The 25,014-nt window shown below is 40.6% G+C and overlaps 1 protein-coding gene across 3 annotated transcripts; it reads left to right on the top strand.

Moving 5' to 3' along the window:
- The first annotated feature begins 2,536 nt into the window (after window positions 1–2,536).
- Window positions 2,537–25,014, top strand: LOC306913591 (nuclear GTPase SLIP-GC-like). 3 transcript variants are annotated; one of them, XM_079490351.1, is made up of 21 exons: window positions 2,537–2,666; window positions 8,688–8,789; window positions 8,908–8,929; window positions 10,770–10,857; window positions 11,258–11,507; window positions 12,768–12,801; window positions 14,982–15,027; window positions 15,207–15,429; window positions 15,971–16,258; window positions 16,442–16,630; window positions 16,734–16,912; window positions 17,094–17,193; window positions 19,513–19,606; window positions 19,761–19,882; window positions 20,134–20,459; window positions 20,576–20,687; window positions 21,414–21,522; window positions 21,767–21,900; window positions 22,384–22,468; window positions 22,611–22,716; window positions 24,355–25,014. In XM_079490351.1, exons 2-21 carry the CDS (start codon window positions 8,751–8,753, stop codon window positions 24,773–24,775), a joined length of 2,967 nt encoding a protein of 988 aa, XP_079346477.1. In that variant the 5' UTR covers window positions 2,537–2,666; window positions 8,688–8,750; the 3' UTR covers window positions 24,776–25,014. The 3 variants fall into 3 exon arrangements, with proteins under 3 accessions (XP_079346477.1, XP_079346478.1, XP_079346479.1); XM_079490352.1 differs by lacking the exon at window positions 24,355–25,014 and having other exon boundaries at window positions 22,611–23,135; XM_079490353.1 differs by lacking the exons at window positions 20,134–20,459; window positions 20,576–20,687.

The following is a 25,014-nucleotide window of genomic DNA, read 5'->3' on the forward strand; positions in this document are numbered from 1 at the left end:
GTCGTTTGTGGATAATGTTTGCGCTTCAAAGGCAGAGTCTGACGGCTGTACAAAGTTGCTAATTAGGTCACATTCTCACCTAATACTTCGGTAGACTCAAATGCGTATGGGCGGAGAATTTGGATTCTTGCATTTAATTTGATGCGGTTTGCCTTCACACTGCAGGCTGTGTCAGGCGCAGCAAGGAAACGTAGCAGGGAATTTTATCAATGTGTTCAGAAGCCGATGTTAAAAAATAGACTTTTCACGTAAAGTGAGAGTAACGGATGCAGTGTGTCGTCGGAGACTTACTGTGTGTGTGTGTGTGTGTGTGTGTGTGTGTGTGTGTGTGTGTGTGTGTGCGCGCCACTGTTCTTTTTTTTGGGCACATGAACGAGGCACAGCGGAGACGGGAGCGCAAAATGATCCGAAGTTTACAATAGTATAGATAGCCTACTCCCAGAGTCCCATTGATGATCCGATCACAATTATTATGCATATTCCATGTTAGCTATACAGTTTATAGATCATGCTGAGCTAAACATGTGTTTTAATTTTGAAGTATTTATATTTAAACAAGATGAAGAAAGTCTCCACTCGGATCCCCACACAGTGACAGACAGACATGCACGACAGACAGACAGAATATTCTGTACACTGCAGTGTTTTTTATGTGTTTCCTTAAGCAATAGATTAATGTGCTCGTCCTCATATTTCGATGAGGGCTTAATTCGGTCTCCTTATTTGACCACGTCACATGATAACGGGACATCTTTGCACTGCGTAAAATGAATATCCCTTCTCCGTCTCCAACTGTGTTTAGCTCCTTATCCGCCACATGATAGTTTGCTTCATTTCCTTTATTTGCTACGGATTGCATTCCCACCTGCACCGAATCGAAATCAAGTGTGCTTGGAAGCGAAGTGAAACCCCCGTTTTTGGGAGGAGTAGAATGCGGTTCTTTGCTGCGCATTAGGATTCGAATGAGCCTTCACACCTGCCAAACGAAGCGAACTTTCGGACAATGATCTTGCTACTGCTAGTTACATTAGCATGTGAGAAAAGTGACAGCCATCTTGGAGTAACCAAATTGAGAGGGGTTCAGTTCACATTTCTTCAGAAGTTTGCACACACACACACACACACACACACACACACACACACACACACACACACACACACACACACACACACACACACACACACACACACACACACACACACACACACACGCCTTGAATTCATGGTGATCTTTTGTTTAAAGACATTTTCAACAATTTAAGATCTCCATTTTTTCTATACTTAACTTTTTTCTATATTTTTTTGTACAAACTGATGTTTTTCTAAACTTTTGATGTTTACCTTTTTTTTATATTTTTTGTACAAACTGCTGTTTGAACTTTGTTTACAATGTTTCTATATTTAAATAAACTACATTACATTTGACCGTACATTTGACTCTTGTGTTATATTCTTGTGAAATATTCAGTAAAGTATAGCTCAAAGGCTACATATTCAGTCAGACTTTTGGTGAGTTGTCCTGACAACTCACCCCTAAACGTGAAGACATCTCACCCCGAAAGTGGCCAAAAGTGAAGACATCTCACCCCGGAAAGTGAAGACATCTCACCCCTAAAAAAGCAGGGGTGAGATGTCTTCACGTTTAGGGGTGAGTTGTCTGGACAACTCACCAAAAGTGGCTTTAGGGGTGAGTTGTCTTGTTACCGTTCTTTAAACCAGTGATTCTCAAACATTTTCATGTCAAGGGCCCCCTATATTAATATGTATTTGTCCACAGACTCCCATCTTAAAATATTTGGTGCCAGGGACCCTCATAAAAGATTTGTGTCGTTTTTTGCTATTTATTTCTTTTAAATAGCAGCTCACAGCGTGTCACATCGTGAGTGTGTTCATGTGGCCTAGTCGCTTGTTTTCATAGACCTGACCGTTTATTTCTCTTGAAAGATCTGGCAACACTGGTCCATGGACTTCCAATGTTTGTTTATTGATGAGATCATTATCATTAGTCTTTCTTGATTATCCTTTGACTGTGTAAAGGGTTCCTATTGTCTTGTACAGTATATGTGTACGCTGTGCATATATGCAGGTATTGGTGTAACTGTGTGCATAAAGAAAGACAAACAAAAAACATACCGGACCGGTATTCAAGCATTGTGCTAGTGCTTGAAGCACTTATCTTTTGTGAGATCATCAATAAAATCTTTTGCATAATGTTGTGCAATGTCGGTGCAAATATGGCATTAATTATTTACAAAGCATGAGTGAGTCATGTGTGTCATAAAAAGCCCTTTTTGGCGAGCTTGTTTTGGGTTTAGCCCCCGGGAGCATGCTCATAATTTGGCGACCACGAAAGTTTTAGATTTTTTTTAATTGTAAAATGAATAGGTTTTTTTAAACATTTTGTTGTAACACAAATCTTCAATTATGGGCACAAAAGGTCCGTGGCCACAATACATGAAAATGTTTGAACAAAGCAGGAGTATGGCCCTCCCTCTGTCTCATGTATGCCCTCCCTCTATCTCCCTATAGGAAGGAAGCCTTACCCAGATTGTTTTTAGTTTGAGCAAGCACATCCTCAGATGAACTCCCACGCGCATCCATGATTCACACACTCTGATGCAAGAGTGTCCACCACTCTTCTTTCAACTTCTTATGCTCCAAGAACGGTAAAATGTACTATTTCTAGATATTATTCACATACAGATATTATTATACAGCAGCATCAACTGACTCTACCGTCTTTCGGGGAGCGCCCGAACAAACTGCTACGGAGCGAATTAATGTATTTAATTCATGAAATAACAGGCTCGTATTTCTTTTATTCATATTCATTTGCTGTTCTTATTCATTTCGGGATATGTATACTTGTAATCATTAAAATATGCCATTCTAATTATTAGGCTAATTTGTAGGCCTACCCCTGAGTATTGCCTTTCATTGTAGGCCTACTAAATTATTCGTGCGAATAATTCGCCTTTTTTAAAAACCAATTGAAGTCAATGCAAGCTTCCACATCAGTGGCGAATGTGCGAAAATGCGACAGTTTTCGCTCTTTATTTTTTCGCTCCGGTGTCGAATTTTGCAGACATTCGCAGGCGAACTGCAACACCTCTGACCAATCAGAATGCAGCCCAAACTGCATTGCTGTGTGTATAAACAGCGGCGTACCGTACAATAGCTGTCAACAGAGCTGTTAGAGCAGCAGCCCCGGTCCGGCTACGCAGGTCGGGATAGCACAGCAGCACACACTGTGTACCCCTCCTAGGCTCCTACAACTCTGAGCTAACGTTAGGTTAACTTCCATATAGTTAGGAGTTAGAATGAGTCCTCCTTAATAACACTATGTACTTTCCATCCGTTCACCAACCCCTCACACTCGCTGCTGCGTTTACACGGGCAGACACTCGCTGCTGCGTTTACACGCAACGATAGACTGTATCGTGGGTTGAATTAATTTTCAAAAAAGCTAAATCAGTATTAGTGGGCACCGTCTACAGACCGCCTGACCAACATGGGTTCTATGATATACTTGAGGGGTGCTTAGCTGAGGAGGAATGTGTAGAGAAAATCCTGATTGGCGACTACAATACAGACATGCAACGAAAGGAAGCACCTGTGTTTAAGTCATTCAGTAAGTTCTGTGATCTACATAGTGTCAGTCAGCTAATTACCCAACCCACTAGAGTGTGTGATTCTACTCAAACTGTCATTGATCTCATTCTGTCCTCGGACAAATCCAGAATCTCCAAGAAAGGGGTTATTGTATGTGGGCTTAGTGATCATTTTATGATATTCTGTACCCGCAAAATACAAAAACTTAAGACCGGCTGCCACAAAACAGTCATATCAAGGGACCTCAAAACCTACTCTAGTGAGGTCTTTAACCAAGTATTGGAGAGTCTGGATTGGTCCGATGAGCTTAAAAGCACACATGTCGAAGAAGCTTGGCTTGGCTTCAAAACCAAATTTACATCAGTACTGAACAACATGGCTCCTTTGAGAACCACCAGGGGCAAAACCCGCTCGGAACCATGGATGAATTCGGACATACTGGCTGCAATGAAAGCCAGAGACAAAAAATGCTCTGAAGTTCTAAAATGCAAGTCAAAGCTAGCCAAGCGCTTCGACAGTGTTCGCCAAGCTCGTTTGAACAACCTAAATACACAACGAATCAAACTACGAAACAGTGTAACTGCCATGACCAAATCAGCTAAAAGTAACTTCATTAATGATAAAGCTCAGGAAAACAAAAACAATCCTCATGAGCTCTGGAAGCTACTAAACAATCAACTAAGCTATGGTCAGAAACTAAAAACCAGATTTTCGAACATAAACATCAAATCTGACAACACTCTCATCACTGACAACCTTGATGTGGCCAACTACTTGAATATCTTCTTTACAAACATATCAACAACTGGTTAACAAACTGCCCTCCCACTCTGGGCTCTTTGGTGTAGAGCACATTACAACCTTCTACAAAAACCTAGGTGTTTGTAAAGACGATTTTAAACTAGTTATGGTAACAACTGATGAGGTAATTAAGAAACTGAGTGCCCTCCAACCCCACAAGGCCACAGGCCATGACAACATTCCCTCCAAATTTCTCAGAGACTCAGCCATCTCTATAGCTCCAATCATCACCCACATAGTAAACCTCTCCATCAAACAGGGACAGGTCCCCCAAGATTTCAAACTGGCCAAAGTAACCCCCTTGCACAAGAAAGGGAGTAAATTAGACCCCGGCAACTACCGCCCTATTTCTATTCTTAGTTCCATCTCGAAAGTGATGGAAAAAATAGTCTATGAACAGGTTGAAAAGTATCTTGCCACTAATAAATTATTGTACGAGTTCCAATCTGGCTTCAGAACATCCCACTCCACTGACACATGCCTCCTCTATTTGAGCGACCACATCAAACAAGAGGTGGACGCTGGCAAATACTGCGGCATGGTCATGCTGGACCTCCAAAAGGCTTTTGACACCGTGAACCACTCCATACTGGTTAACAAGCTAAAAGCAATTGGTTTCGATAGCACATCAGTGAGCTGGATGCAATCCTACCTGGAGGGGAGAGAACAGATGGTGGAAGTGAACGGAACACTGTCCCCCCCCCTCCCAGTGAGCTGTGGCGTTCCACAAGGAAGCATACTAGGGCCTCTACTGTTCCTAATATATGTAAACGACATGACTTCAGCCTGTGACTGCAACTTGTTCCTGTTCGCAGATGACTCAGCACTGCTGGTCTCGGACAGGGACAAACTGCAGGTTGAAAATGCCCTCAGCTCTGAACTCGGTAGAATCTGCACCTGGCTCGCTGATAACAAACTATCTTTACACCTGGGAAAAACTGAATCCATTCTCTTTGGCTCTATTAGTAATCTCAGCAAGGCAAATGGCTTCTTGGTTAGAGTGGGTGACAATGTTATCACACGTAAAGATGAAATTACCTACCTAGGTTCCATCCTGGAGGCTAATCTTTCCGGTGATAAAATGGCCACCAACGTAATCAAAAAAGTCAACCATAGAACAAGATTCCTCTACAGGATCTCCTCACTGGTCAACAAAAACACCTTGAAGACCTTAACAGGAGCCCTTGTACAGGGTTTCTTTGACTATGCATGCACCTCCTGGTACCACAGCACCTCAAAGGCCCTTAAAACCAGGCTCCAGACTTCCCAAAACAAACTGGTCAGGCTCCTACTTGATCTAGCCCCCCGAACCCACCTCACCCCTGCCCACTTCGACAGGCTGGAATGGCTTAGGGTCGACGACAGAGTACAGCATCTTGCAATGGGTCTGGTCCACAAGATTCGATACACCACCAAGATACCCATGTACCTGTCTAGATACTTCCTTAATGTTAACGAAGTCCACACCCACAACACCAGAGGGAGTGCAACGAACCATGTACAACCCAGATTCGGCACAAACAAGGGACTAAATTCTTTTCGCTCCTATGCCACCAAAATGTGGAACGCCCTACCAACTGTCATTAAGACATGCGAATCCCTTGACTCCTTCAAAACCGCTCTCAAAGGGCACCTACGGATGGCTGCAATTCGAAACTGGCCCCCGTAAAATCTGAATCCCCCCCCCCCCCGCCCCCCCCCCTTTTTTCCCCTCACTGTATATATTTCTTTTCCCTTTTTACCTCCTTTTTGATGAATTCTTTTTTGATGAATTCCTGTTCTGTCTATAGAAGTGTCTATTTGTACGTCTCTAAATGTTTTGATGATTTGAACATGGTGGACCCTGTTGGAAACAAGTGTAATGCTTAATTGGGTCGTCCACTCACAGTTAACAGCCTTTGTATTGAGTTTGTGCTTGAAATGTACTGTAATTCTGCAAACTGTTAATAAATTCTTCAATCAATCAATCAATCAATCGTAGCCCCATATGTGCCCTCTCCCTACGCTCATTCTGTAGCTCCGAGCTACAGAATGAGCGTAGGGAGAGGGCACATATGGGGCTAACTGTATCGTTTCGTCTGCCCGTGTTTAATGGTCAGGGTTTCACTGTCCACACTCCACAGCAGGCAGACCTGTCAAAACGATGCACTTCCCAAAACTCAGACATGCCACCACCTATAAATTCAAACCCACTTTCATTTATTTTATTCCATAGTCTTAGTTTTTCTCTAATAAAGTTGTTTTTATTTGTTTTCTCATGTTCTCATTGAAACGTGTCTTTAAGTACTCAGAGAAGCATTATATAAATAATATTATTATCACTATTATTATTACTACTTGTTTTATTGCCTATGCTTATGTAGTCACTATTCATTGATTCACTCATATCCAAATCCATTTGAAAAAAAAGCTCACTGCTCAGGTCAAATAGGCCTATTGATATGCGAATGTGATTAATTGAGATTAATTAATCACAAAGCCTCCAATTAATTACATGTTTTTTAATGAAGTTTTAATGAAGAAGCTATAGATCTAGCTTCAAATAAAAAATATAAAAAAGGTTAAATGTGTCAGACAGATGTGTCATGTGTGTTTTTAAAAGTATATTGGGTTCAAAGAAGTTTTACTCTGTCAAAAGTATAATGTGTTTGGTATCAAAGACGTTTTACTATATATATAGTAAATATATAATATATATTATATATATATATATATATATACACACACACACACACATGCACACCCCCGTATATCTAGGTGTGCCCCGAGATTTTTAGGCTATGAAAAGTGTGCCCTGGGACAAAAAAGGTTGGGAAACACTGGCCTACACTACCCGTTTTTTTTTTACAACTGTATGTATAACTTCATGCAAATAAATGAATCACCTTGATTTATTTCTAGTTTTCCCCTTCTCCTTTTATATTTGAATTGAGATAGCATACTACACTACCTGTTTTTTACAACTGTATAACTTCATGCAAATAAATCACCTTGATTTATTTCTCCTTTTATATTTGAATTGAGAGGGCATAAATTACAGTACATGTCCCTGCACAAAAGTAGCCCTATTCTAGATGAAGTGAACTTCTGTGGGCCCCGTAGAAAAAAGCATGCACACCTAAGTAGGCGTGTTGTAAGACTATTCCACAGAACACGATACACAGCACAGTGCAGCACTGGACAATTATATTTTTTTTTCAAATTATAACATTAAGACCATTTTAAAGCCGTGAAAATATGGTACGAAAAACTTAACAGGTTTGTTTTAGTTTGCGTTTAAATGTTAACTTCTTTAAATCAAAACCCCTGAGAATGGAATTTAAGAATGAAAATACCATTAAACAAAATTAATTACAGCATTCCGTATGAATCTGCAGAACTAGAGGGAACAATGTAATGGAATTGTGGTAGTACCAATTGCTGTAGTTTAACTTCATTCTAGAACAGTGGTTTTCAACCATTTTCATATTTCAAGGCCCATTATATTTTTTGGCATTTGAGCCGCTGACCACCATTTGATGAGATTTAGCCTCTCAGACCCAAAACTAAAGAATATTTTGTCGTTGTTGGATAAGATTGTGTCTACATTTCCCATGCTGTATTGATGTGGTATCATAGGAGATAACAGGCAAACGATCAAAATAACAATTCTTCTACATTATCTAAAGTTATGCCCATATATGGAGATCCCTGACTGTGATCAATATTAAGCCCATATTTGGGAATGCCAATATATGATCATATTGTGACAGTCTCATGATAACCACTGTGGTTGCCGCAAAGGTCGCAGTTAACTATGGATTCATCACGATGACCTGGGCACCTGGGGGCTTGCCTGGTGTGACCAGGGGGCTGATGTCACGTGATGTCACGATGACCCGGGGGCTTGCCTGGGGTGAGTGACGGGAATTGCGAGTGTCGTGACAGAGTGACAGGGATTGTGGGTTAGGTGACAAAAACGCAATGTTTCATAGTTATCTGCGACCTTTGTTCGCAACAATAAGTGGGCACTGAAAACAGGGCATTTTCACAAAGTGGGCACTGATGAACTGGCTTCTTTTCCAAAGTTCTTTATCTTAAGCATTACGTTTAATCGTACCCTCTGAGATGTTATGAGATTGTTATCATTTTGTTACTTAGTGTTTTTACACTTTGCAGTTGAGTAATATTATCTATACCTTGACTTAAATACTACTGTTGAGTACTTTGTCCACCACTGCTAATGAGTGCTATCCTGTATGTTTGTTTTGTTGTCTGTATGTCTGTATGTTTAGGGTACCAACAGGGGACGCTGTTGCACCACTCACTTCAGACAGGTCTGATTTTAACGGCTCAAGATGGACATCTGGGAACCATCGACGTCTGCATTGCCAGTGGTATCTATAGTCAAATTCCCAAATAAACATAATGAACAAATATATACATATTGATACAATATTATACGATGCATTTGTGAAATGCTCAGTTAACACCTATGTTTACTTTCACATTCAGGCAGATTCATCTGAAGTTCAAGGTAAAGAAAGACCCTCATATCTTCTCAACAATATACAACATTAAATACTCACAGAAGTTGGAGTGCTGTTCTTCTAATTATGCACTAAAATTATTGGCTGATTTAACTACTAGTTTCACCTGGGTTTGACTGGATTGCTGAATTACTACATTGCCGTTATGCTTTGGTGCACTCACCCCACCTTGTGGAGAGGGGGAGGGCTGTCTATTCATAGTCTGGATTTTCGGTGGTGAGGTGACCACCGGAGCTGAAATAACGTTGAGCGGTGGTGAGTAAAAACAGAGAGAAAGGCTGGGGTGGTGGCAGTGGTTTGCTCTTCACCGCGGCTCAGTGACGTCATATTGTAGTTTCGGTGGTCACCTCACCACCAAAAATCCATACTATGAATAACGCTTTTCTTTTTTTTAAAGGTTTATTTATTGATAATGCAGACATCATCATTATTCAAAACAATGAATTACAGAATCATGATTTCCTTTTTTTTTAAACAAGACAAGACAAACTCAAAAGAAAAAGACAAAAAAAACACAAAAAAACACAAAAAACAAACCCCCCCACCCACCCCCCACCCCAACCCCAGAAAGGTAAACTACACAGCTCTCATTACTCTGTATTGTACACAACATCACTTGACAACAACTCGGATAAATAAATAAAAATAACAATATAAATAAAACTAAAACAAAATCAACCCAGAGGAGATATTGACGGTAGAACCTCAAAGAACCTACCCCATATCTTTTCAAAAGTAGCAGGCTTTCTCCTTACATTGTACAGTATCTTTTCAGTAGTACAGTATGATGAAAGCTCATTCAGCCAGTGTCTCTGTGAAGGTGAGTTTTCAGATTTCCAATTAACCAAGATGATAAACTTCGCAGCTGTACTGGCGAGTAACACAAAATACTCTTTATTATAATTTGTGTTGATCAACGTAACGTCACCCAGTAACCAAATTCTTGGATCATGTGGAGAATAACGCTTTTCTGAGACAACCATAGATATAAAAAAAAAAATAGATGCCTCATTGGCCGCTGCAGTTCATTGGAGCAACATGTCTCCATTGAAGGCAGGAAGTCAAGCGGAAGTGATGAAGGCACGGTGCGTCTACTGGCCAATCACAGAACGTCTTTTCCGGGACAATTCAATCCAAGATACCTTTATTGGCATCAGAAAACAAACGTTTACATTGCCTCTGAATGGCCTACCAAACGTCCCCTTCCGTTACCTTCCACTTTGCTTCCGCTATGCTTCGCAAGGAATCTCGGGAAAGTTTTGCCGTTAACAGAGACACACACCCCAGAGCCGTCTATGGAAACATGTAGTCCAGGAAGGAAGTGAGATCAGTGTCACACTTTGAAATACTAAAATATAAACTCATTTTACCCACATAAAAACCCCAGGAAAGTGTTTATTGTCTCCCAAACAAAATAAGCTCTGGTTGCAAAAGGGGTGAAGTGGCCCTTTAACAACTCTCAGAACCTTATATAATAATAATACCTGCAAATGATCATGTCTTAGGGTGGGAAAAAAATCACGGCACTCCATCTTTAAAGCAATAAGCTATACGCGAGGTCTCAGGTTAGCTTGTATTTTATAATGTCTGACTGAAAGGCGTAGTGAGGCACTATGTGATGCCATCCTCTGCTACCATTATCCATCTTGAGCTCCCTTTACAGTTTGTAAAACTATTTCCCCCCCCCCCCCACCCACACACACACACTTTAGTACAGTTAAAGGAAATTGAAACATTTACTTGTACTTAAGTACTGTACTTGAGTACATTTACTTAGTTACTTTCCACGACTGCTGCTGCACAGCTAAGGTTTTGATTCCTTTACAGAAGCTGAATTAGCTGAGGTGAAAGACATCATGAATGCTGTTTACAAGAAACTCAGTCCCCAGGATACAGATCTCAACACATTAATAAAGTGAGTAGGCCGACTCCAACTAATGATTCCTTTCCACAACAAAGGTTTTGAACTAATGTAGTATACTACTTTAAGTTATTGTTCATCTGTCTCACAATGAAAACTCACTTTTCTACTAGCATGTCTGAGAGGTCATTTTGACCGTTTTTGAGATTTTGAAGTTTATTATCTTTGCCCATGAAGCTTTCAGAATGTTCCCCTTCCATGACCATCATCATCTATCACCATTCTATCATCTCAGAAATGTTTGACATCTGAAACATTTTCTAAATATGAATTTAAGCACATGCTACTTGTGTCTCATTTTACTTCAGTCATGCTAGTGTTAAAGAAAAAAACTTTTTTGTTCTGTTCTGTTCAATTAAATTAGCAGTATGTACTGTATGTGTTTGTTTTGCAGTTTGATGAAGAGTAAACCTGAGATTGCAGATCCCCAATTCAAAAGGAAATCACAAGTGTGGAAATATTTTGGTCATCCGATAATAGATGGCAAGGTTGATTGTACACAAACTATTTGTCGGTGGTGTGACAAAATAATTCCTCGACCGGCAACAAGCAGCACTTCATATATGCGAGGACACATCAAATCTTGTCATCCTGACATTAGCCTGGAACTCACTGATCTCAGTGACGATCTACCCCACCAACAGGTACCGTAACCTTTATAGGGGGGATACAATAGGAGGGTGTCTTTGACAGCTTAACTGTAAATGATCTTAAATTGGAAATGGGGCATCGTTATCCCCTGCATAGGCAATGTCTGTGTGCAAATTCAGAGCCTTTGGTGCAGCCAAGTGACATTGCCTCAGACAAACATGCAAACATGCAGACAGACATTGCCTTAATCATATGTTAGATATTTTATAAAATAAATAAACCATGTGTAACAGGGCGGTATAATTGAGAGCAGCCAACTACGCCACCTATAGGGCCTTCACACATCAGAATATAATCATTAAAAGAAGCCCAGAACAAGAGCTGTTGGTCAGCGGTGGAATCAGTCCAGGCAAAGCAGCAGTTAGGCTAACTGTCCCTGGCCCTGAAATGATAAGCGAAAGCGGCCATGTTAGCCTGCTAGCCAATAAGAATGACATTTAACCCCTTTTGGACGGAATTAATTTCGAATGATAAAAAAATCCTTGTATTTCTGCCATCAATGAGATGCTATATTAAGTTGAGATACTCAATTTGAATTTAGCACAACAATAGATATAATATTGTAGCTACAGTATGTGCCAAATTTGGGACAGTCGGCTATTACACTTATTTCACTATTACACTAATTAGTTATTACACTATTACTGTACACTTATTACACTATTACACTACCAGTAAGACGCCTGAGGGCGAGAAGCGACCTCGCCATAATGGGCGAGAAGCAAGGGGCGGGGCGAGGTCACGTGCACTGGCCATATGTATTGTATTGTCCTTGGTTGTCTCGTCTGTATATGTTGAGTATGAACCAAGACAAATTCCTATCAACTTGAATCTTGAATCATATATGGAGCTTGTCTTGAGTGTACAGGGTTTGATGAGGTCAGATCAACATATGGAATGTCAGAACAGGTCAGCTCCATATATGGAGATCTAAGAGTGGCCTTCGGTCGCAATTAGATTTTATGTAATGGAGACAGTGGAAGTAAAAGTACATAATTGTTACATCATTTTGTTACTTAGTGTTTTTAAAACAAGTACACAAGTAGTTTGCTTTTACTCAACTTTGTACTGTAGTTGATACTTTGACTCAAGTACAGTTGAGTACTTTCTGCAGTGCCAGTGCAGGTATCTAGTCAAATTCCCAAATAAACATAATGACCATATATATATTACATCATTTACATATGGATACAATATGCATGTACGTGTATGTGAAATGCTCAGTTAACACCTGTGTTTCCTTTCTCATTCAGGCAGATTCCTCTACCTGTAATATTGAGGTTCAAGGTAAAGAAAGACCCTCATATCGTCTCAACAATACGATATTAAAAGTTACTCACAAAAGTTGGGATCTCTGTTCATCTAATTATGCACTAAATGTATTGGCTGATTTACTGTAACTACCCTATTTGTTATTGAAGTATCTTACTGCCACACTAGCACAACTCAGGGGACATGTCCCTATTCTGGGTAAATATGGCCAAGTCTGATCTAACAGATAAATAGCTCTCTAACTTCAGTGTACAAGAGCCCAAATTTCTCAATGTGCACAACGTTTTAATTTGACCCTGCACATTAGCACACCCCAACCCCCCTCTGTAGCTCCGTGACCTATCCTGACATTTCTCTGTTCCATTGTACATTGGCAGTATATTCCAATTTGCGTTTTACCTATAACTGAACCAATCAGCGTGAAACTTTGCTAAACATTTATTTTATATTGTAATATTACTTCTACAGATTTGGGCCAAACATCACGCAAATCGGTACACATTATCTCTATAGTCATGTGAACAACGCAGATCTGTCCGATTGGCTAAGATTGGCATCTAAAATGTTGCAGTATAGTGGTACAAAATGTTGAACAAAATGCCTCAAATCATGAATGGTGAATGCAGCGTCCGATTGCCATGAAACATTGCACGCACATTCCCACCAGGCCGAGGAAGAAATTCCACCCATCTCACAATGGCCTATTATAGTGCCACCAGCAGGCCAATTTTTACAAAACATTGTTTTCTACAGATTGTGTCCAATCGTCACGCAAATCCTGTTTTTCCTGGTCATCTGTGTCACACTAGGTGCTCTTGCCCTCTTTATCACTGTTATGTATTTTTTAATAATACATAATTACTAATTATGAATAATAATAACCCAACACAATAATGTCGAAGGATCCGGCATCATCGCCGCTTAAAGAATGCAAGTAATTAAAGTGTAATACTCTAAGACCATTTCGGCATGTAGAGCGATAATCATTTAGATAACCTTTGAATTAGGAGAACATAAATTTAGCCGGGACTCCGGAGGAGACCCGTTGTAAGAATGTAAAAAAAGTACTCAAAGTACTCAAACTGTACCCATCATACCAGCATAATAATAACCTTTATCCAAGTAAATATTAAACTTTCTTTAATGTTATAATGTTAACCTTATAAAAATCATAGTAAGTAGTAAGTAGCCTTGCCGAGCCATGAGGCCCATAGGGCAGGAGCCTAGCCTGGATCCAGCCCAAAGACCCCGCCCACTCTCTGAGTGGACTGAGTCTCAGTTCAAGAAAGCTACAGTCTGATAATCAGGCTAGCAGGAGCCTATCTCCTGTTTCTGTAGCGTGAGGCAGCTTGATGTACAAGTACACCCCCTGGACATGACGCTAGTATGTCGCAGGGACTTACCCCCAATCCAACCTTTGATACTGAGTGTCAAGCAGGGAGGCACTGGGTCCCATTTGGTATGACCCAAGGTTAATTAAATAAGGTTAGGAAGCGAAACATGCACAATTGAGACCAGGAAGTTGTACATGCCCAAATTTGTGCATGTACAACTTCCTGATCTCAATTGCGCATGTTTCTTTCCTTCCATGGAGAAACATGGAGTCCACCGTACGGTCTTCGCTTCCTAACCTTATTTAATTAACCTTGGTATGACCCGGCCAAGTATCACCTTACGGCAGGAAAAACCAAGAAGAAACTTTGACACCACACAATGAAAGGAGTCAACCAGCACCAGATTTCAAAGGATTATATTGACCATAATATTTTCTCAATGTGACATTAAGAATACAGGACATAGGGCACATGAAAACTCCATTCACAAAGACCAATACACAGAAAATACCCAATCACACTAGGTGATCTTGACCTCTCACTTAACTAATCAGAACCTCTCTAACCTATCTTCGAAACTCTCTCTCTCCATCTCCTTTCATTAATTACATTAACTGTTGCATTAAAGTAATAAGCCAAGCAAGGTCTCAGGTTCCTTTTGTATTATATTATTTTATAATGTCTGAGAGGCGTAGTGAGGTACGAGGTCAAAGCTATGGGATGCCATCCTCTGCTGCTGCCACTATCCACCCTGAGCTCCTTTTACAGTAGTTTGTAAAACTATATGTTTGCATGGGGTCATGGCAAATGCCCCTCCCCCACAAACACACACGTTAAAAGGAGGTTTTGATTCCTTTACAGAAGCTGAAGATCAGGATACAGATACAGAGCTCAACGCATTTCTAATGTTAGTATTCCAACTGATGACTCCTTTCCACAACAAAGGGTTGGAACTAATGTAGTAGGCTATACTTTAAGTTATTGTTCATCTGAAAACTCACTTTAAGGTTTAAAGAAAAAAGAGATGTTTTGTTTAAATTACCAGTAGGCCTACATTAAATTAAAAGTTTGTGATTTTCGCAACAGGGGAAAAATCTACGATTTGGAGAGCAGCAAAACGGAGCTGGTGGGTGTCTTTGGTAAAACAGGGGCTGGGAAAAGCTCTCTGATAAATGCCATTATCGGTGAGAAGAATCTCCTGCCATCTGGTGGTAGCGGCGGTAAAGCGTGTACCTCAGTCATGATTCAAGTGCAGGCAAATATGACAGACTCCAACTACATAGCAGAGATCGAATTCATCCCAGCAGAGGTAAAAATGTCCTGACTCCTTATACATAAAGCATGATATGATATTATGTTATAAGCATTGGTAAGCATATCAACCCCAGTGCTCCAGTCAAAGTATAGATAGCCTACTCCTAATACTGGAGTACTTGCTTTTAAAAATGCTTAAGTATATTCAAAAGTATACAAAGTACATAAAATAATACATTTCTGTATTGCAAAACATAATAATAGTGAAAATAGCAGACCTACGAGCTCTAACAATGTGACTCGTTGTGAGATTGTAGATCTAGTATTTCCCCTATATTTGAAAGTGATTGTATAGGACCTACTTTTTCCTTTCTTAGAAGAATATTTGTCTTTGAAATGTAGTGTAAAAGTATGAGAAAACACAAATAATCCATGCTGTGTATGTTTTAAGTCCATGTATAGGTTACTTTGTTACTGACCACCACTATAGTTTTTAAGTTACAAAATGTTGCAACACGACTGTTACTGTATGTAAAGGATTTTATAGATTTCTCTCTCTCTCTCTCTCTCTCTCTCTCTCTCTCTCGTTTATTTAGGAATGGAAAGATGATTTGGAGAATTTGAAAAAAATGATATCTGCCAATGGCGATAGTGACGATAGCGACGACAGCGACAGCAACAGCAACAACACAGACGACAGCAGTGTTGACGACAAAAACAGAAAAAACGACGGTGATGATATTAAGAAAAAGTTCAAGGCACTGTATGGAGAAGATTTTAAGGCCTCTGTAGAAGTTGATGACTACATGACCGAGAAGAAGTTTAGAGAAATTGGTATACCTGAATTTCTCAAATCAAAACTTAAGTTACTTAAATGTGAAAAGGTAAGTTGACCTCAACGCCAGTGGAAAGTGTTAAGTGTTAAGATTGTAGATAGATATTCCATAATCCAAATATGCATTTATTTACTGTTAAAATAAAAATTTAAAAAATAAATAATGAATAATGAATTAATTACTACTCAATACATAAATTAATACATTTATTCACCTGATTGTGTGTTGCAGTCCTCAGATTTATCCAAAGAAATAGAACGGTACACAAGGTGTGACAGTAAAGGAAGCCAGTATTGGCCACTAGTGAAGTGTGTTACCATTAAGGTACCAAATGCCAGTGAACTTCTTCAGCATGTTGCACTTGTGGATCTTCCTGGAACTGGAGACCGTAACAAGAGCAGAGATGAAATGTGGAAAAAGGTAATTTAAATTATAAATGCAAATCATATCATGAGAATGTATTACATTGAAAAACTATATACAATATCTATCTATGTAAGATTATTCAATTCATTTCTCCTAGTTGGTTCAAAATTGTGCTGCTGTGTGGATTGTGAGTGACAAATGTCGACCCGGTTCAGAGTCGAAACCATGGAAGATTTTAGATGAAACCATCAGCCTCATTGGAAACGGTGGAGAGTGTCAAAGCATCTGTTTCATCTGCACCAAATCAGATGTTCTTGACACTTCAAGCGGAAACTTGTGAGTTTGTGAGGGGGAAGGGGGGGGGGGGGGGACAGAAAGATTGTTCCTTTCTTTCTGAGAGGGTACCACATTCTTTGCTAAGAATGTCTGCCTATCGAAAACATATTAGGTTATAGGTTTCAGTGAAAATGTATTACCGGTATAACATAAACCAGTACAATTTCACATTTCCTTCCAGGTCAAAACCGGAAAAAAAAAAAAGTGTATTGCAAAGCAACGAAGAAGTCAAGAAAACTCTGCAGGAGGAATTTAAAGAAGAATACCAGTCGTTCGTCAAGGTACGTTTTACAGTGAGACATTGAAGGTCTTATTTTGGACCAGGTCTACCTGCATAGAACAAGATGTGAGCTGGTCCATTTCTGTTTTTTGACACACCTTAGTTGAAGGAGGCAAACCCAGATATGTAAAGGCAGGCAAATCCTACTATAAATGCACCACGTCTCTATGGTCACATTCCCACTAGCTGGGTCCCAATTCGTCCAAAATCAACAAGAGTTTTTTTGTTTTGTTATAGGCCAGCATTGGATTCATTGCAAAAACTAAAGACCACTAGGGGGCGAGCCCAACTTGTTTGCGATGGTTTTTGAAAACATGATGCCCATACCTAACATCATGCCAAAAATCTAAAACTAATATGATTTTTTACATATTAAATCCCAGCTTTATAGGCATTTTGCAGCTATTGTGGACGCAATCTTGAAAATTATGCCTTTCCAGAAGTAATTTTTTCCTACATTTTTAGTATGTTATTTAGCATACCCAATACTAATATAATCCATTGTTTTTTTTTCTTTTATCCATTATTATGGTTTTTAACCATATACTGGCCCATTTAATATTAGATTCATTGCAAACGGACCACTAGGGGGCGAGCCTAACTCGTTTGCGATGGTTATTGAAAACCTTATGCCCATCCCTAACACCATGCCAAAAATCAAGAACTTGTCACCAAGTGCACTATTATAACGAATTGGGACCCAGCTACACCTAATACTTCGGTAGACTCGATGCAAATGGGCGGAGATGTTGGGATTCTTGCATATTTAATTTGCTGCAGTTTGCCTTCACACTGTCATCCGCAGCAATTGGAAACGCAGCAGGGGGACCTTTATCAATGTGTTCCATTCATAAACTAGTACAGTGAAATCTATGGTGATAAAATTATACTCTAACGCGCATGCTCTCTCTCTCTCTCTCTCTCTCTCTCTCTCTCTCTCTCTATACGCACGCAGCCACGCATTGTTCTTTTGGGCATGGAGGCACAGCGCTGAGCGCACTGATATAACAGACAGCAGCGCAAAATGTTTACAAGTTTATCGAGATGAAAGTCCCTACTCCGCAGTCCCCACACAGTTACAGCACTCCATGTTTACGGCACGCACAGACAGACAGACAGAATATTCTGTAAGCTACACTGCAGTGTTTTTATGTGTTTCCTTAAGCAATTGATTAATGTACTCGTCCTCATTTCGATCAGGGCTTCAGTCTCCTCATTCGACCACGTCTATCCACGGTAACGGGACATCTTTGCGCTGCGTAAAATATGCCTTCTCTGTCTCCAACTGTGTTCAGCTCCTCACCCGCCACATTGCTTCATTTCCTTTATTTGCTGTGGATTGCATTCCCACCTGCACCGAATCGAAATCAAGTGCGATTGGAAGCGAAGCAAAACCCCTGTTTTTGGTCGAAGTAGAATGCGCTTCTTTGATGCGCATTAGGATTCGAATGAGCCTTCACACCTGCCAAACGAAGCGCATTTTCTGACAATACGCAGCAGGATTCTGGTGTGAATGTCACCTAAGTATGTCGTGCGTGTGTGTACGGTTGTAATGCACGTAACTTGAGAACCGTTCGCCCCACCAACTTCACATTCGACACACACGTTCCACACCCCCACAGGGATTGCAATGCCCGGTATCGAGTCGGTCGGACCCACGGTTCTCCAGAACCACCACAAAAGGCTCTGCTCAGGCTCTGCCAGTGGGCCTAATCAGCCTAAGTCCCCTCACCTGTGAAATTCCCAGCCTCTGCCTCAGCCAATTGATTAGCATGGCAACCCCACACCTGCAAATTGATTACTTAACCACTACACTTTTCACAGTCAGTTTGCACTCTTCGGGCACAGGCAGACAGATAGATACAGAGATCTCCATACAGTATGGGCACAAAAGGGACACAGACAGATATTTAAAACGGGTGCTATGACAAGTTTGACAACGGGTATTATTAGGTTCCCAAGTTGCATCGTTCTCAAGTAGGCTGGTACTATAATAATAATAATAATAATAATAATAACCAGTAAGACGCCCTGAGGGCGAGAAGCGACGAGCGAGGTCGTGTGCACGCATCCGTCTGGGTGACGGCAGACTGCTGGTGCTTTGGCATGGGGGGTCAGATCAACATATGAAATTAATTCTGTACTGGCCTGGAGCGTGTCTTGAGTGTACAGGGTTTGATGAGGTCAGATCAACATATATGGAATGTCAGAAAAGTAACAAAAATGACATCACCTAATCAACATGAGTTAGACTTTAATATATTAGCGCCCCTCACTTCACAGTCACACGGGTGTGATTTTTTTATATTATTTGTTTCAGAATCATTTCAGCGAAGACAGTGACTTTTTTCACGTGTTCACAGTCAGCTCTACTGTGTTCAACCTGCCAGACTACCTGGAGGAAGAGGACACTGGTAGGACAAGACTTTACAATTTACAAATAATATGTAGTAATTAGGATTAACTATTTGCATCAGTGTGAAAATTCCTTATTTTAAATCTTAAAAAACAATTTATACAATACACATTTTAGACTGAACATTTTACTGTATATAAACAATTTTCCAGAAATACCCAAACTTAAGCGATTTTTGGAATATCTCAGCGACCGTCACTCAAAGACTAATTGTTATGTCAACGGAGCATATGGAATACTTTCTCTGATGAAAGGGGCGAAAACTCAAGGAACGGTATGAACAACACACACACACGTCAACCTCACAGCATGCAAACAAACACACACACACACACACACACACACACACACACACACACACACACACACACACACACACACACACACACACACACACACACAAACGTCAACCTCACAGCATGGAAACACACACACGCACGCACGCACAGACACACACACACACACGTGACACTGGTCTACAGTATTATGATTCACTTATATTCTGATTGCCAAATTTGATTTCAGGACTCCAAAGCAGACGTGTGCAAAGAACTGGAAACAAGTCTTCAGAAATGGATCAATAAAGTTGATGAATCCATGGAAAAGTGTCATACGGCTTTTAACGAATGCCTCGATAAAGGGGTTTCGGAGTCAGTAAAAAAGTGTGATAAAGTCTTGGCGCGTGCCACAGGAAAAAAAGGCTGCGGACATCATAAGCAAATGAAGTCTTTAGTTCAGAACAACGGCATTTACAAACCAAAAAGCAAAAAAGGAAGAAAAATTAATCTCAATGAGAAATTATCTAATTCCATGAGAGAAAAGATTGATCCAACATTTTGCAAGACCTTCCCGTAAGTACAGTACCTACTGTCAACAGTCACACAACCATGTCTTCCAGAATGTTAATTAGGGGGGGCGTGTCTAAAAGGGCTTCCTCAACTCAATGCAGATCCACTGTACATTTCAGGAATCAAGCTGGACCCATCAGGAAGGCCATCAATACATTCACACTTGTGACAAAGAGCCTGCGTGACAAGCACAAGGAGGTTGCATTGCAGATGACATTTCTAAAGACAGAGGTATAACTACACCTCATTTAGATGGGTTTAGTGAGTCTCAAACTTTGGGAGCACGCTGGTGCAGTCGGTAGCGCTGTTGCCTCACAGCTAGAAGGTCCCGGGTTTGATTCCCTCCAGGGACGCTGTGGGCACTGGGCTTGTATTCTCTCTTCCGCGTCATCTGTGTGGAGTTTGCATTTTCTCCCCCATGTCCCCCCTAGGGTACTATTACCCTCTATACTGCCCCTAGTCAGCCACCTGATGGAGAGGAAAGGAACTGCTTCAAATAACGTGTTCCTTCCACACGTCCTACTGGGGAAACTCCCCGGTATTCCGAAGCCTGCTATTCTGACGCACCACCATTCTGACGCGCTCTAACCATGTCCCAAACCCTAACCCTAACAATACGCGGAAGCCAAGTAGTCGGAATGGTTCTGCATCGGAATGCTACTCTGTTCCCCTCACTCCTCATGCATTGAAGGCAGCATGAACTCAGTTCGGGGCCCTCCCCAGGTTGGCAGAGGGAGAGTAGTGCCCAGGATTACAGTTTAGGCAATTGGCACCGTTTGAAAATTGTTCATTGATTTATTTGTTTGTTTGTTTATTTACCATGACAACAATTGTTCTAGGCAGATGTATAATGCTTCATCTGATGGAAACTGATGGAAATTTCAATGAGTAGATGAGTTGTTATTCTTCTCTATAATTGGAGTATTCAATTTGCTTTTGTGTTCTTTTCTTCAACAGGAGGATAAATTAAAGAGAAAACTTGTCGATTTCATACGTGAAGAAAAGAAAAACATCTACTCCTGTCTAGAAGAGTCAATCCAGGAATCCATGCAGCCAGCTTATAACAGTAAGCCATGTTTTCACTATACAATGCCAGTATATTACCAGCTAAAACGTTGCCAGACTGTTCTAGAGTTTTATTTTTACACAAATCTTACATGTTAAATTAAATTCAAATCTAGTATAATCTAAGTATTTATGAAAATTAAATTAAATTAAAATATTGAAATGATCAATTAATCATTTGAATCTTGTAATATCCTCACTGAGAATGGCTGACTAATTGAATTTAATTGTTTGTTGTACTGTAGAAGCAGCAAGACACGAAGGAAAAGGCATGATGAAAAAAATGCAGCAGGACCTGAAGGATCATCTCACTGCTTCAAAATCTACCATGTTTGAAAAGGCTAAGAGAGACATGTTTGGGCGCATGGCGCGTCTGAAGGTTTGTTAACACTCATCTTGCTCTTAAAGACCAAATTCCAACTGCTCACATGCTCAAGTACGTTGCGGATTCGAGTCCGTATCCCGACGGCCTTTGCTATCAATAAAGGCATAAAAAGCCTAGAAATTAATGTTGGAAACACACACACGCACGCACACACACACACACACACACACACACACACACACACACACACACACACACACACACACACACACACACGCACGCACGCACAAACATTTAATATTGCCACTTATTTGTTCTTAAGAATGAGGTGTGTGTGTGTGTGTGTGTGAGTGTGCGTGTGTGTGTGTGTGTGTGTGTGTGTGTGTGTGTGTGTGTGTGTGTGTGTGTGTGTGTGTGTGTGTGTGTGTGCGTGCACGCACGTGTGTGTTTCCTTGAAGAACATTTATTGACAAATCTGGATATAATACACTTGTCATACATTTCATTCTGCCACTGAACGGTTTATCTTCATTTCAGACTACATTGTTGAAAACACTACAAGAGGATATGCAGACATCCATTGACATTGTCAAGAACATTCAGTCAGCCAAGTCAGTCCCGGGTAACAGAAAGATTAAATTTTATTTGTGGACTACTAAATCAATCACCCAGTGGTGTATATAAATTGTATAATTGATGTACTCTACAACATATATTAATTTGGATACCGTTGTGAAATAAATGTGAAACAAATGTTGTTACAGATGTCACTGAGGAATATGAAAAGGTGAAGATGTGCCATGAAAAACTGAAGAGGGCTACAGGAGGCAGAGAGAATGAGACACCCGAGAAGCCACGGGTTGCGCACAAGTCAGTAAAGTTAAAATAGTAAAAGGTGCTCCTGGATCAGACCGGATAAGACATTGGATAAAAAAAGGGATTTGGGTAGTTTAAACGAGGTTGAGATGTTTCGATCTCACTCTGTCTTCATCAGGACTGCAGGAGGATTAAAGTACGATGAGCACCAGTAAATTGTCCTTGTAAAAGTGATGGCACACATCGGGGGGGCTGCCTGGCTAGTACTGCTAATTAAGCAGCTCCAGCTGTGCTACAAACTTGTTAGCATATAGGCCGTAGGCCAATGTGATAGCATTGTTCTATATATTGTTTGCCATGTTCATTAATAAAGTTATGCATTCATTTACTTATAAGAGTTTAGAATATGATAATCCCATTACTTACTTACCTAGGCCCGTCGCTCCCAGTGGAGCATAGGCCATCTACGACTCTTCTCCATCCAACACGGGTTTGGGCTATCATTTCTGCCTCCCGCCAGCTGATTCCCTGTCTCTTCAGCTCCGCCTCAGTGTCCCGCCTCCAGGTGTATTTGGTGTACTCTCTTCCGCTTCCCCTGGGGATTCCAAGTCAGGGCCTGCGGCCGCTGCTGCTGCTGTCTCCCTGCCTCGCTTGCTGCTAACCTGCTGCTCATGAAGTTTTTGCAAATCCCACCTCCTCCCCAGCATCCACCTGTATACAGGCTCTGTTTCTAGATCCCCCTGCATGGGGGGTCTTATTCATTCCCTGTAATTCTATTTGGTTTATAATTTAACTAAAATGTTAATGTTACAGGGAATGAATAGGGCCAGAGCCCTGACGCCAATCTTCATATATCTATGCTCAATTATGCTCACTAAATATATATTTTAAATTCACTCTAAGAGTTGTCTGACTGAAATGAAGGTAAAGCATGACCCTCGAGTGTAATATTGCGATTATACAACATTTACCCTTAAAAAAGAACATGTCAACTCAATTTCATAACTAAGATATTCGCAGAGTAAGAGTAAGAGATGTAGCCACAAAACCAAAAATATTCCAAGAAAATCGCTATGCTAGCAACGTGCAGTTGTTTCCGCTCTGGGAGAGCAGCACAGTTGATTTTCATGTTTTGATTAGGCGTTCTATCATGCTCGTTTGCACGGCTAGATGGCTACTTCAACCAATCAGATTGCATCATCGAAATGACCTGTTGCATAATAGAATATGGATAACAGGATGTTGGTCCTTTGGCCCGCCCTCAAACCTCCTCTTCCGGTGGGGCGCTTATGTTTTCATTCCACTAATCCCCAATGTACACGTACTGAATGCTCCTGCCGACAGATTCAGTAGTGCAGATCGGAATCTGTTCTTGAGAGATTAATGCGTATTAGTTTATGCTCCAGCAGATCTGATTATAACCAAATCACAGGAGATGCATGCCAGATTCATAGACAGGATTGTAGCAATTCTTATCTACTATAAAACATAATAAAAGGCTAAAGAGGGTTTTTATACTCTGACAGAGATGCTTTACTCCAACCAAAACAAAGACGCTAATCAAATGGATAGTTTTTCAGCAATATTCTCCATTGGCAAATGAATACAAAAATGTTTTAATCAAACATTGGGATGTGTTGGAACTTTATTAAATAAACACATTAAATAAAGACAGCTTACTGTTGCTTTCAGACGGAGCCGACCACGTACTGCAGGACACCAGCCCTGTGGAAAGAACTGCTCCTGTTGCCGACAATCTGCTGATCTGGAAGAATTCACCAATCCTCACACCAAAACGATTGTCCGCCTGGAAACCCTGACAACATGTGAAACAACGAATGTGATATATGCAATCCAATGTCCTTGTTCCAAATTGTACATAGGAAAAACTTCTACCGCATTAAAAGACAGGATAAGTAACCATAAGAGTAGTATAAGAGGCAAGGTTGACACTCTAGGAGAACACTTCGACCAGCATGGCCATACAGAAAACGATCTTAGATTCTGGGCGATTGAAAAGGTACAGAGAGGAGATTTGGGACAGGCAGAAGCACGTTGGATAAACGAGCTAAACACACTTTCCCCATTGGGTCTAAATGAGAATAAGGCCTAGGCAGCATTGCCAAGTCTGCTTGTTATATGAGCGACTTAGGGCATTATTTTCTGTAATGTCGCTTGTACATATTGGTTGCGGATTTTGGGGCGTGTTTCCAAAGTGTTGTTGCTCATTTGGGCTTATGTTCTTCAAACCAGTGATTCTCAAATATTTTCATGTCAAGGGCCCCCTATATTAACATGTATTTGTCCACGGACTCCCATCTGAAAATATTTGGTGCCAGTGACCCTCATAAA

Source organism: Electrona antarctica, assembly GCF_951216825.1.
Source record: "Electrona antarctica genome assembly, chromosome: 20".
In the NCBI taxonomy this organism is placed as follows: Eukaryota; Metazoa; Chordata; class Actinopteri; order Myctophiformes; family Myctophidae; genus Electrona; species Electrona antarctica.